The 12,699-nt window shown below is 62.2% G+C and overlaps 1 protein-coding gene across 1 annotated transcript; it reads right to left on the bottom strand.

The window, feature by feature from the left end:
* Window positions 1–3,993: 3,993 nt before the first annotated feature.
* Window positions 3,994–12,278, bottom strand: CILP2 (cartilage intermediate layer protein 2). The gene is made up of 8 exons (XM_049877544.1): window positions 12,089–12,278; window positions 11,027–11,125; window positions 9,938–10,210; window positions 9,354–9,503; window positions 8,000–8,278; window positions 7,653–7,761; window positions 7,198–7,355; window positions 3,994–6,921 (listed from the first exon to the last, which is right to left on the bottom strand). Exons 1-8 carry the CDS (start codon window positions 12,150–12,152, stop codon window positions 4,586–4,588), a joined length of 3,468 nt encoding a protein of 1,155 aa, XP_049733501.1. The 5' UTR covers window positions 12,153–12,278; the 3' UTR covers window positions 3,994–4,585.
* Window positions 12,279–12,699: the final 421 nt, after the last annotated feature.

Genomic DNA, 12,699 nt, shown 5'->3' with positions numbered 1-12,699 from the left:
GCTCCCCCAATCCTCAACCAGGAATAGCTGGGGTGCAGGCAGCAGGCGTCTGCCTCCACGGTGCTGGCACCAGGCCCTGGGGTCTACCATTAAATCTCCATCTCCATATGGGGCCTGGGTGCCCCCCTTGATCCAGCCCCGCCAGGCAGCCTTCGAGGACATACCTGAGGTTTGGCAGCACTGAGTGGTCCGGCCCCTGGCTGAGTCAGCAGGAAGGGATTCAGGACTTCCCTGGAAAAGTAGCTGGGACCCTGAGGCCTTCTGTGCCCCCTAAACCCCATCCAGTCCCAGGGCCCCAGGAGGGTGGAAGGTGCTGTGTGCACCTAGTTGAGGTGGTGGCCAGTTGTGCCTGGGGGAGCTAACTTTGGGGCCTGATACTGGCTGCCCAGCATCTGCAGGTCTAGTGTATCCTAAGTGTGGGCGACCACGCTGTGTCTACTATGTGGAAAGTGGATGAGCTGACCATGACCCCATGCGGGGGCTATTTCCCGCGTTCACAGCTGCACGCTCCCCAGGGTGACTGAGGGTGAAGGTGGAACAGAATGGTGACTGTGAACATGACAGGGTGTGACCAGGAGTGGGGATGGTGGTGCTACTGTGGGTCTGGGTCTATGTGATCTGAGTGGGACTGTGCCTATCTCCTGGTGTCCACCCCCAGAATCGGTCTCTGCTTCTCCCCAGCGTCTGGGGTCAGAACCTCCTCCAGTCTCCTCCCTTGAGGAACTGGCGCTGCGATGGCCTCTCTCCTCTGGGTTTTCACAGCCCCTGGCGCTCCCTATGGACTGATCCTGACGCCACAGGCTGGGATACCTGTGCCCAGTTCTGCCTCCTCCCTCAGACTGGGTCCATGTGCTGGGATTATGTGTAATCAAGCCTGCTCAGTTCCCCTGTTCCCAGCTCCTCCCCTGAGGGGTGGGGGTGGGGTCAGGCAGCAGCAGGACACCAGCCTTCACCTGGGATGCTCTTTCTCTGCTGGCACCCCGCCTTTGTTTCCACCATTAAAGCTCATATTTTCCCCCACCCCCAACTGAAGCTAGGTCTCTCTGCCAGGCTGGCTATAGGCAGGCTTTGGGGTCTGAGACTGGATCATACCCAACCCGGAAGGCTGATGAGAGAGACAGACAGGACCGGAAATTGGTGGGTGGCCACGCCAGGTTGGAGGAGCCAGGGGTGATCAGCCAGGACTGGAGGTGGTGGTGGGTGGGGGCTGGGCCACGGGATTTGGACCCTGCAGGGGCTGCCACGTAGGATGGGACAGACCCCAGTTCCAGAAAAGAAACACTTCCCAACAAGCTGATCCCCACACAGCTCCAAGGGGAGTCTTTATTATGAGAAACTGTGTAACCCTCCCCTGCTCTAGCACCTTCTGTGGCTCACTATTGCCCTCCAGAGTGAGCTTGGGCTTTTCACTCAGGATTCAAGGGCATGCTGACCTCCTTTCATGTCTCCCTGCTGCTATTCTTCCTGCCCTCCTAAGCCTTTTCTACTGCATGAAATTCCTTCCTGCCTTGACCACCTGGTAAACTCCTATACATCCTTCAAGACCCAGAGTCCATGTGCCCTATACCAGTAAACCTTGCCCTTTCCCCGGCCCCGTGCTTCTCCCATTTGCTGTGTGAGCCTCAGCAAGTCACTTCAACTGTGAAATGGGGTCGGGGATTCTCCTGAAAAGCACATTTTGGGGTCTCAAACCAACATTAAATGCTCTTAAATTAGAACTTGGGGTGGGGCTTGCATCCAGTCAGTACTCAACATGTGCTTGATTTTGTCTTTCTCATGGGTTCTGTGGTTTTAAGACTCTTGTTCTAAGCATTTTACCGATCCAAGATTTTTCTCCCCTTGTGGTGCTAGGAATTTTAAGAACCCCTGGTTCTAAAATTATAAAAGTCTAAAATACTGTGGGCAGACGAAAGCCCTCCTTGTGCCCTGGGCTGACCCCAGGCGGCTGGAGCCGGGGGTCTCTGGGGGGGGGGGCTATACACCCCCCAACTCCTCCCCCACATCGAGGGGGTGAGGTTTGGCAGCCCCTGTTGAGGGGGAATGGATTTACCAGGAGGCAGATCAGCCCTTGTTCCAGGAGGGGGTGGGCGGGTCCTGGCAGCAATGAGGGATGGAGTAGGCAAACAAACCACAGTCTCTTGGCTCAGAGTGATGGCTTCCTTCTCTTGGAGCCTCAGTTTCCTCTTCTGGAAACTGGGGCCAAACACTGCCCCCTTGGAGAGTGGCCAGCAGGCATTAGGGAAGAGGCCGGCACTACACGCTGAGGTGGCAATTCCAGGCCCCGTGCCGAGAGACTCGCTTGGGCTGCACTTCCATCCAAAAGCCCTCCTAGGCCTGCTTCCTTTGGGGGGCCCTGCTCACCCCGGCCCAGATTCGGGAAGGGGGCTTCAGGAAGGCTCCCACCCACCGGAACCCACTCTCAGGGAAAGGGGACCAGGGCCAGAACTACTACTCTCCCCAAACCCGGCTGCTCCTGCCTGGCACCAGCCGCAGCCTCAATACTTTCTCAATGAAAGGTATTTGGCCACGGAGCCTGACACCTCATCACCCTCGGCCTGAGAACCCCAGCCAGCCCGGGCCCTGCCCCTACTCTGCTGGTCCCCAGGGCCCACCAGGCAGTCCTGAGCAGGGCTCTGGGGCAGACAGGTCCTGTCCATGCTGCCGTGGGCATAGGGGCTACCCGCTCCGAGCCACTGAGGCTGGGGTGTGGGTTACTGGGAGATGCACAGTAAGTTCTAGATAAATGCCTGACCCCTGTCTAGCTGTCACAGTCTCACCAGGGCATAGCTGGGGTGCTGTGGCCTGGGGCTCCCCAAAGCTTGACTCCGAAGGGCCCTGGGGCCTACCTTCAGAGACCAAGCTGGTGCTCTTGGACTTGCCAGGTTCTCCCCACTCCCCCACGCCAGGACCCCGAGTTGCTCTCAGGGCAGAGATAATGATGTTCCCAGGAGGGGAACTGGCCTGAGCAAATGGGGCTAGGAAAGGTTTGAGGGTGTCAAGGCCTGAGACACAGGTCTGGCCAGATGTAAGAGAAGGCGGGATCAGGGAATCAGTGAACTGAGCACTGACTCCACCAAGGTGCTGGGGTCTACGTGCGAGTCTATTTGCCCCCAAAGCTAGGTTCTTTTGGGGACTCTGGTGCTGGCACAGACAGACATCTCTAAGCTCTGGATGGACAGATGGTGGGCAAGGGTTGGACAAGTGGTGGACGGAGGAGTTGGTGGGTGCGTTGAAGGCTGGGCAGGTCACCCCCACACAGGCCCCTGACTTCTCTGGGCACTCCTCCCACCCCAGGCCTCCCTGGCAGCCCCACCAGCCTCCACTCCAGGCCCCAAAGGTTCTCTGGTACACCTGATGGGGCTCCAGGCCATCAGGGCTCCTCCAGGACCCAGGCACCCCAGCTATGCCCTGGCGAGGCTGTGACAGCTAGAGAGAGCTAAAGACAGCCCAAGCCTGTCCTTTCCGGCCTTCAGTTTCTCCTTCTGCAAGATGGGGATGCAGTCAGAACAGTGCCCGCCTCACGGGGCACAGAGTGGTGAACAGTGGCTGTGGCCTTGCTGCCCCCATGTTGAAGGTCCTGCAGTGGTCACACATGGCTGAGGTGTGGCCAGGCTCAGTGGGTGGAATCCAGGGTAGGCTGGCTACAGCCGCATCTGCCCAGCCTGACCCAGGTGTACCCCTGCCAGGGCCCCTTGCTGCCTGCTCCAGCCCCAGGCGCACAACCAGACGGGAGCCATTGCCCATGGGAGCCAAGGCCAGGGCAGCAACTGCTACCGTATTCAGCAGTCACGGTCGGACAAGCTTGGCAGTTCACGGTGTCTCTGTACACGCACAGCCTGGACATGCGTCTGTCACATGGGGCCACCGAGACACCTGCACATGCGTGTTTGTGTGGCTCGAGTGTTTCTGCCTGTGAAGGTGTGTCTGTGCTTGGCAGCCCCACAGTCCCAGATGCCAGACTGAAAATAAAGCAATTTTAATTGAGTACCAAGCACCTGCCCCAGCCCGGGGTCTCCATGCACCAACTGCATTAGGACTATGCCTCCTGCCCCAGCACCTCCCCCAGCACCACCAGCCCCAGCCCTGGGCCCCACTCACTCAGAGACCAGCCCCACAGGGTTGGTCCCAATAAATAACCCCGAGATCAGAGCTTGGGGCAGAAGCCCCAATAAAGTCCCGATACATCACGGAGCTCAATAGCAGGCGGAGGTACTTCTTGCCCAGATGGGAAACCCCAAGGCCTTCCCTTGAACAACAGAGGCAGAATATCTGAGATCAAATCAAAATCAACATTAAAATAGAAAATGGCATTAGCCAAGAGCCACCACTTCTACGGCTCTAGGGTGAGGGGGTTTACAGTTAGGGCAAAATCCAATCTTGCCTGCCTGGTCCCCCTCAACACCCCGGGGTGCCCATGGACACACCTGAGTTCTCTCCTTGATTGGCTGGCACTGAATTCTGGGCAGAGAAGAGTGGACGGGGAAGGTGCTTGGCCAGGAACATGGGGTAGGAAGCCTTGGGGGGAAGGAGGGACTTCCTGGGGAAGGAGGAGTCAGGGGAGGCAGTGGGAAGCCATCGGTGCCAGTCACTGCCGGGCCCTGCCCCGGCGGGTACGGAGGGAGCCAGTGGCACGAGCCTGGCCTCGGGCCACCTCACCCATCTCCCGGCGGATGTCACCCAGCGCTGCTGCTGGGGACTCCAGCAGCCGCTGGAAGAGGCTGGGCCGGCCGGTGGGTGGTTCCCGGCACTGGAAAGTGACCGCCGTGCCAGCATCAGCCTTCATCTCTCTTGAGAAGCCGTCGGAGGAACCATCGAAGCAGCGGCCGATGGCGATCTCCTTGGCCAGCCGTGGGCTCTGGTCAGTGACAGTATAGACACCGTAGTTGTGTCCCAGGGGGTCCAGTGGAGCCAGCATAGAGAAGGTGGTGGGGTCATCGGTCGGTGCAGGTGGGGGGTGCCTGGCCAGGTAGTCCCTCAGCAGTGTGTTGATGGCCATGCGACGGCAGCTGCCCTGTGGTGTGATGGTCACCAGTGTCCTGTCCACCTGCTGCTGGTCAAACAGCATCCCACTGCACTTGAACTCCACGCAAGCGGCAGATGTGCCGGGCTGCTGGGGGTCTCGGACACTGCGGGCGTCCCGCAGCCCGTAGAGCTGGCCCTGGGTGCGTGGGTGGCTGCCCCCGGCACTGTGGGCACGGACCATGTACTCCTGGGGGCCCTGGATGCGCACCTTGAGAAAGCAGGCCCGGAACTCCTGTGGGTTGGGCCACCAGGACAGGAAGTCGCCGGTCCAGGAGGCAGGCGCACCCTCACGGAAGGGCACCACGTTGTACTCATACCTATCGGCCTCCACACGGGCGAAGCGGAAGTGGCTATCAGTCACCGGGGCCCCCTGGCACTCCCGCAGGCTGCGCCAGGGGTACACAGGCCCTCGGGCCTCAGCGGAGTTGCCGGGCCTGGGCTTGGCCAGGTTGATACGGAAGCCGTTTCGCTTAAAAGCAGGGTCCTCGTGGTCGGTGCGCCTGTAATCCAGCCTGTCCAGGTAGGGCTGGGTAACGCCCACGGCAGATGGAAGTGGGCGGGGCCGGGAGGGTGGGGGCTCCAGCTCCTCACCCCCCAGGGTAGCCGTGACAAGGGCAGTGTAGGCATCAGGTTGTTCTTCGTCGCAGAAAGCAGGGATGCAGGCGCCGTTGGGGCCAGTGACGGCACTGTCAAAGCGGCCCCAGGCACGGGGGTTGGCTGAGAAGCCGGGTGCAGGTTCTAGGTTGACCAGCGTGACAACAGCGCCTTCCACCTGCTCGCTGGGCGTAAACTTGTCGTTGGCATAGACGCGTACCTTCACAAAGCATCGACGGCGCTCAGGCACATCCAGGTTAAACAGGCGCCGCTCACGAACCTCCACATTACCCACCAGGAAGACCCGCTCCTCCCGGCGTACCCGGCGGCCAGCAGGCACCTCACGCTGGAAACGGCTCTCCTCCTCCCACAGGCCCGTGCTGGGGTCCAGCGACCACAGCCTGAGTGCCTCCGCGTGGCCGGCCATGTGGATCTGCCCAGCAGCCACACGCACGGCCATGGGCCCGGCCTGCAGCTGCTCCCCGGAGCTGGAGGCACGGAGGTCCACAGAGAACATGCCGTAAGTGCGTAGCGGCACCAACTCCCCATCACGGTCCAGGAAGCGCAGGTCGCTGGGGGCAGCGGCTGCAGAGGCCAGGTCGCGGGGGTCCACGAAGGTCACCCGGGCCTCCACAGCACCCATGTAGGGCCGGCCATCAGCAAAGCGGAATGCCCCTGGAGGCAGGACAAGCTCGCCCATAGGGGCCTGGTCTCTCAGCTCACCAAGTGGGATCCTGTTGCTCTGAGTGGCATCCAAGATGACCGGGAGTCGCTTCCGCATGGCCTTGACCTCGTGGTACACACTAGTGCCCCATGGATCAAACGGCAGAACCCTGATGGCGTCCACAAACTCACCACTGGGATCTAGGAAGGTCAGCACCAGGCGCTCTGGGGATGGTGGCGCCTCAATAGTGAAATCGCCCTGATAGGAGGTGAAGCCGATAGGCTCGTGGCCTCGCAGGATGCGGGCGAAGCGCAGGGGTTCCCCCGAGTCGGCAGCCACCACACGGCCCCGAATTAAGGCCCGTGGGGGTAGGCACTTCTTGCAGCCACACTCGGCCACGACCTTCACAGGAAGGACATAGCCAGAGCAGTGGACTGCCCGGCTCTGCAAGCGCTGCACAGAGCAGCAGCGGGTGCTGGTGTCCCCGCACCGGGGGCCAGAGACCATGGGGCCAGGGCAGCGCACATCGGGGCAGCGGCCCACATCCAGGTAGGCAGGGCTGCCGTCTGGCTGACCACAATCATCTGGGAGCTTGATCAGGTGCTCTAGGGGCTTGGGGTCGCAGGCTGGCTGGCCCGGGGCTAGGGGCAAGAAAAGACAATGAAGACTGCATCTGGAATCAGGAACTCAACTCAGGGGTCAGAGTCAGCCCAGGATTAGAACATTACCCAGGTAAGAACTGGGGCCAGAGGCCCAGCCCAGGGGTCAGGGGTCATCCCAGGGCTAGCCATAACCTAGGTAAGGACTGGGGGCAGGGGCTCAGCCCAGGGTCAGGGTCAGAGGGGCCTAGGATCAGTGAACAGGGAGCCCAGGCCTCAGCCTGGGGTCAGGGACAGCCTAGAGGCTGGGTTGCTCACCCAGCACAGTGAGCCAGGCAGTAGCCGAGCGGATGGTGCCCACGTCATTCCAGGCCTTGCAATGGTAGGTACCCGCCTGCTCCAGGCGCAGTCCCCGCAGCTCCAGTTGGGCCCCATACCCAAGCTCTCTCCTGTCCAGCAGGGTCCCGTTGTGGAACCTGGGTGGCAGGTAGGAACAGATGGGGCCCTGGTGCAGGGGAGGGATGCGTCTACCCCCACCCCATGGGCCAGAAAGTTCCAGAGGGGCCTCAGGATGAGTGGAAGCAAGGTCAGTGTCCTCACCCACAAAAGGGGCTCAGCCCTGCTCCCACCCACCCAGCAAAGACTCCTCCTTTCCGAATGGTGAACCATGGCTGTGGTCATTTCTGGAAAATCTCTGAGAATCAAGTGTCTTGGGGAAATCCATGCCTACCCCAAGGCCACACAAAGGCCCTTGGGCATGGGGCAGGCCTCACCAGGAGTATTTCTTCGGTGTAGGGGTGCCTGCGGCTTTGCAGCAGAAGGTCACATTCTGGCCTGCCTCTCGCACTCGGGACTCAGGGTGCTTCATCAGGTATGGCTTCCCTGGGGAGAGGGGAGCAGAGGTCAGGGCCTTGCCCCTCCCACTCCTCCCAGCCCCCCTTCCCTCAACTCCATCCTCCTCCTGTCTTCCTCAGTAACTGTGTGACATGACTGGTGACTGGATGTCTGACCTCCTCCCCAGGGACCTCACTCTGCACCTCCTCCCCCAGTGCTCTGTGTCACCTCAAATTTCCTCCCCACTCCCTCTGCATCCCCATGCCCCTTACCCCCAAATGCTTACCCAACTTCTTAAGAACAATGGTGACCACAGCTGAGAAGGAGCTGTTGGCCTGGGCCTGGGCCACGCCTGCAGAGAAGCCGTCCACCTGGGCACTGATGTTGGCCTGGCTGCTGGCACAAATGCCGGGCACCCGGAAGGTTCCATGGGCATCACTAGTGGCCAAGGTGCCTGGCTGGCCTCGCAGGAAGACCCTTGCTCCTGGTAATGGTCGCCCAGATCGGGTGACCACCACGCCCAGGAGGACATGGTTGGGGCATCCACAGGTGTCAGGGTTGCACCCTGGGGGACACAGGGAGCAGCAGGGCAGAGGGGCCCCGAAGGAGCTTATCCTCTCAGTCAGTCACTCACACCCCGATCCCCCTTGTGCTCCCTCAGAGCGGGCCCTAGTGTAAGTGAGCCAGGCTGAGAGATCAGGGGTGGGTCAGGGGAGGGACCTGGGGTCCAGAGAGAACATGAGAAAATAAGGGCCTTTTTAAGGGCGGAGGATTCCCCTCCATCCGGAGAGAAACCTTCCAGGCAGGGGCTGGAGGCCCAGCTAGGGACCAGGTCTTGGGTTCAGAACTTCTCTCTCCCTTTCCAATCCCGCGGTTTCTCCATAAAATGGAAAATTCCACTGGAAACTTCAGGGAAGAGGCGCAGAAAGGGCAGAGCCAGGCGGGGGTGGGGTGGGGGCCCCACTGCCCCATTGGCCACTGGGCTCCCCCACCCCACCACAGCCCCACAGGCCCAGGGCTGCCAGAACATGTTTATGGAGCACAGGCCTGGCGGAATTTCCAGTCGCCTCCTGGCCAGCCTGGTGCCTGCAAGGGTGTGAGCGCGTGTCTGCGTGGGCGTGGGTTCGGGCGGGGCTGCGGACGCCACGAGCGCGTGCACCCGGAGAGTGTAGACCCCGCTCCTGCGTATGTATCCGTGCAGAACCCACCCCCGTGTGCCTGGCCCTGCACACGAGGAAGCGCGCTCTCGGATCTGTCCGTGCCTGCACAAGACTTCCCCTCCAGAAATGTTAGCCTTCACCGCTCAGATATGCACATTCCCCAGTGCCCCTCGGGCCCCGGCGGGAAAGGAGGGGCCAGGCCTCAAGGGTCCCCAGCGCTCGGGCCCTCCAAGCCACGCCCCCTCCAGGCCCCACCCTTCTAACTCTCACACCTAACTCCCCACTTTTCTCGACCCCGCCCCTAACCCTTGTAGGCACTTCCCTCAACAGGCTCCTCTTATCCTATGCAGGCCCCGCCCCTAACCCTCCCCTCCTCTTTGTATCCCGTAACCCTATTTTCTCCAGACACCGCACCTAATTCTCATCTCCAGATCCCGCCCTCTCAAGGCCCCGCCCCTCCCAAGGCTCCGCCCCTCCTACCTGGGCACCGAGGCCGCACGCACTTCTGCGCCTCCAGCGGACGCCCGGGACACTTGTCTTCAACCGGGCAGCTGCGGCGGCGCGAGCGACGGCCTGGCCCACAACTCCCTGAGCAGGGACCCCACGGGCCCCACGCGCCCCACGCAGCCTCTGCGGGGAGGGAGGGGAGGAAAGTCAGGCGGCCGCCCGCCGGGGACCGCAGTTCCTGGAACCAGGGACAATGTAGGGACTGGAGGACTGCGCCCCCAGATGCACCTGTCGAAGTTGCTCTGCAGGTATTGCCCCACCTCCCTGACCCCAGATCACCTCCCCGAGGTTGGGCCTGCTGTGCTTCCTGCGCATCGCACATATGGGGCTCAACAAACACCCCCACATGCCGGTGCGGGTACAAAGGAGCGAATGAGGGCGACGGGAAGGGAGCCGCCCTCCTGGGGGCGCACAAGAGGCCCCATCGACCCCTTTGTGCCGCCCACCGGGCCAGGCCGTTCCCACAGGTAGCTCTCAGGCTCCGCCCTCTCCCCACCCACTCCCGTCCTATATCAGGCCCCGCCCCTCGGTCACGCCCACCATGACCCCGCCCTCACCGAGAGGGCAGCGGAAGCGCACGTGGTAGTTGGAGCAGCGGCGGCCGCGCGGCTGTTCCCGGTTGAGGCACCAGAAGCCGCGCGTGGGGTTCAAGTGCACGCGCTCGCCGACGGTGGCCGGTAGGGCCCAGTCTGTGGTGCGTGCCTCCAGCGCCAGGGGCTGCGGGCACACGCGCGCAGGCCCGTAGTAGAAGCGAATAGCCGCCAGGCTCTCGAAGTCGCCGTCGCCGCCCGGGTGGTCGACGTTGAACCAGGACGTCCACTCGCTGGCCTCTGCGGGCAGCGCACGCGCTGGGACTCGGGCCGGGCCTGGCGGCTCCCATCACCCGCCCCCCCTATCGGGCGGCAAGCCGCCTGGCCGTCACCCTCTGTATGGCATGGGCCTTACCTGCTGTCCGAACCCTCACCCTTAACGCGAGCTTACTCAGTCCGCCCACGATCCCGCCCAGAATCCAGAGCCTTCAGGGCAGAAGGAGCCGTAATGGCCTTCTGCTACATCAGCTTTGGCTCAGCTGGCATCTTGCGCTGTCTGACCAGCACCCCTCAGCCTGCCTCCCACCCTCAGCGGAGTTTCTGGGGTGTGAGGAGCTATAAACGCAGCAGGGGAGACCAGTAAGACACCAGCCCTGGCTTTGGTTGCCCCTGCCTGGCGGCACCCCATTAACACTGGACCTTGCTCACTGCCCAGCTGCACCCACTTGGACAGCTCCCATTTCACGGAGGCCCAGGACCTACAGGGGCGGGAGGGTCAGCCCCAGCTTCTGCTTGCATCATCCTCCCATGGGGTGATTACCCCTTTCTGTTCCTCAAGAGCAGTCAGTAGACCAGAGACCCAGTTTCCAGAGCACTTGCCTCCCTGCATCACCTGGGCAAGTAGTTACCCCCACACATACACCCCTCCGTCACACACCGCCCTTTTCCTCCTTGAACAGCCTTACTTAGACCTCTTGGGGCACCAGTTCCAGGTGCTGCCACATCTAGGGGTCACGAACAGCCCTGGGCCCTTCACCACGTTGTGTTCCCTCCTCAGATGACCCACCCACCCCCAGCTCACCCAGCAGGGCCAGACTCAGACCCTGTCTGACTCACCTTCCCAGTTCTCCAGGGCTGGTGAGGGCTGACCAGAGAGTGGCGACTGCCTGTGGAGCCCCCACACAGTCCCTGTGGGCTCCTCGATGGGGAAGGCATCTGCAGGACAGGTGAGCAGTGGGAGGAGGGAAGGAGGCACCTCTCAGTCAGGGTGCTGGCCTGATCATTCCCATTTTACAGCACAGAGAACAGGTTTTGAGAGGCCGCAACCCACTGGCTGACCCCCCGGGGACTGCTGCACCCTCTCTTCCAGGAAGCCTTGTCATAACCCCTCCCAGGCTTTCCCAGCCCCTTCACTGAGCCTTGACCCGATGGGCTCGAGTCAATCGTGTCTCACTGCACTCCCAGAGACTCAGATCTTTCCCCTTGGTGGTTAGGCCTCCATGAGTTCAATCTGGCTGTGTCCCCATCCTCAGGGTGTACTACAGGCGATCTTCATCATCTTGCCGGCCGGAAATCCCCCTCCAGTCCACCCTCCACGCTCGCCATCCCTCTACTTGGGGCCCAAGGTGCCCAGGAAAAATCCTTTCTGAAATCTAGCCTGGCCTCTCAGGCCTGGAGCTGCCCAGGATGGCCCGGGGCGGAGGCGGTGACAGGGTGACCTCAGACAAATCCCTTCTCCCTCGGAGCCTCAGTCTACCCATCTAAGAAGTGGGCGGTCCTCCGCCCCACTGAGCTCTCCTGAGACGGGAAGCTCTTCTCCGGGCAGTGTGTGTGTGGAGGGGTTCGGGGAGTAGGTTTCGTGGGTAGGGGCGGTTCTGACCCCTTCGGCCCGGGACCTGGGGCCCGGTGGACTCAAGGCTCCATGCTGGGGTCACGCTGCCCTGGGAGTCGGGAGGAGCCTGGCGTTCATACACAGTCCCGGGCCCCTGACCCCTGCCGTCTCTTCGCTGTGGGATGAGTGCACGAAGCCCCTCCCTACCCCGGTCAGTCCCGGAGCTCCGTGGGCCCTCTGCCCCGGGGAAGCGCGTGGACCTCTTGGTCCTCGCTCCGGGCGGGGCTGCACTCAGGGCGGGCCGTCAGGCATTTGTCGCCTGGGGAGCTGGGCTGGGGGCGCCTCACCTCGGGCCCCCACCAGGTGCGCGGCGGCGACGCAGAGGCAGAGCAGTGGCGGCAATGACGCCATGGCTGGGTCCGAGCTTCGGAGGGAAGATCCGGGCTCCGCGGCGCGCTGGGGCCGGTCTCCCACGAGTCTGGCGGCTGCTACCGGCAGAGGGTGGGGGCGGGATGCGACCGCAGGCCCCGCCCCATCCAAGCCCCTCCCCTGGCGCTGGGTGACCGGCCAAGCGCGCAACCTCTCTGGGTCGCCCCCTTCGGAGCGTCCGGCTGTGCCACCGCCCTCAGGCTGGACTGCATTCCCTTTACCCATTTGGCCAGCGGGAAGTCCCTCCCTGAGTCCACCCTCCATCCCCCCCTTGGGACCCTAAACTGCAGGCGGGAAGTCCTTCTTGGACCTAGCCTGGCTTCTCCAGCCTCGAATTGCCCGAATCTTCGCGCTTTAGGCAGTTTTTTAGACTGGCTGGAAGTCTCCTGTCGAGTCTAACCTTCATTCTTCTGGCTGGAGTTTTTTAGGAGGCTAGCGGGAAGTCTGTCCCTGAGTCAAACCTCCCTTCCTCCGACCTAGGACTGCGGTGGGGGGTGGGGGTGGGGGGAGCGGCGGCGGCATGAAGTTC

This window comes from Elephas maximus, chromosome 3 (genome assembly GCF_024166365.1).
Source record: "Elephas maximus indicus isolate mEleMax1 chromosome 3, mEleMax1 primary haplotype, whole genome shotgun sequence".
Classification (NCBI taxonomy): domain Eukaryota; kingdom Metazoa; phylum Chordata; class Mammalia; order Proboscidea; family Elephantidae; genus Elephas; species Elephas maximus.
This window is presented reverse-complemented; position numbering and strand designations above follow the sequence as displayed.

What these genes read in the sequence shown, in the direction of transcription:
- CILP2 (XM_049877544.1), bottom strand. Translation starts at nt 12,152, where the DNA reads ATGGCGTCATTGCCGCCACTGCTCTGCCTCTGCGTCGCCGCCGCGCAC. An exon ending in GCGCTTCCGCTGCCCTCTCG is followed by an intron (nt 9,504 to 9,937) that starts GTGAGGGCGGGG and finishes CCCTCCCCGCAG; the next exon opens with AGGCTGCGTGGGGCGCGTGG. An exon ending in CGTGCGGCCTCGGTGCCCAG is followed by an intron (nt 8,279 to 9,353) that starts GTAGGAGGGGCG and finishes TGTGTCCCCCAG; the next exon opens with GGTGCAACCCTGACACCTGT.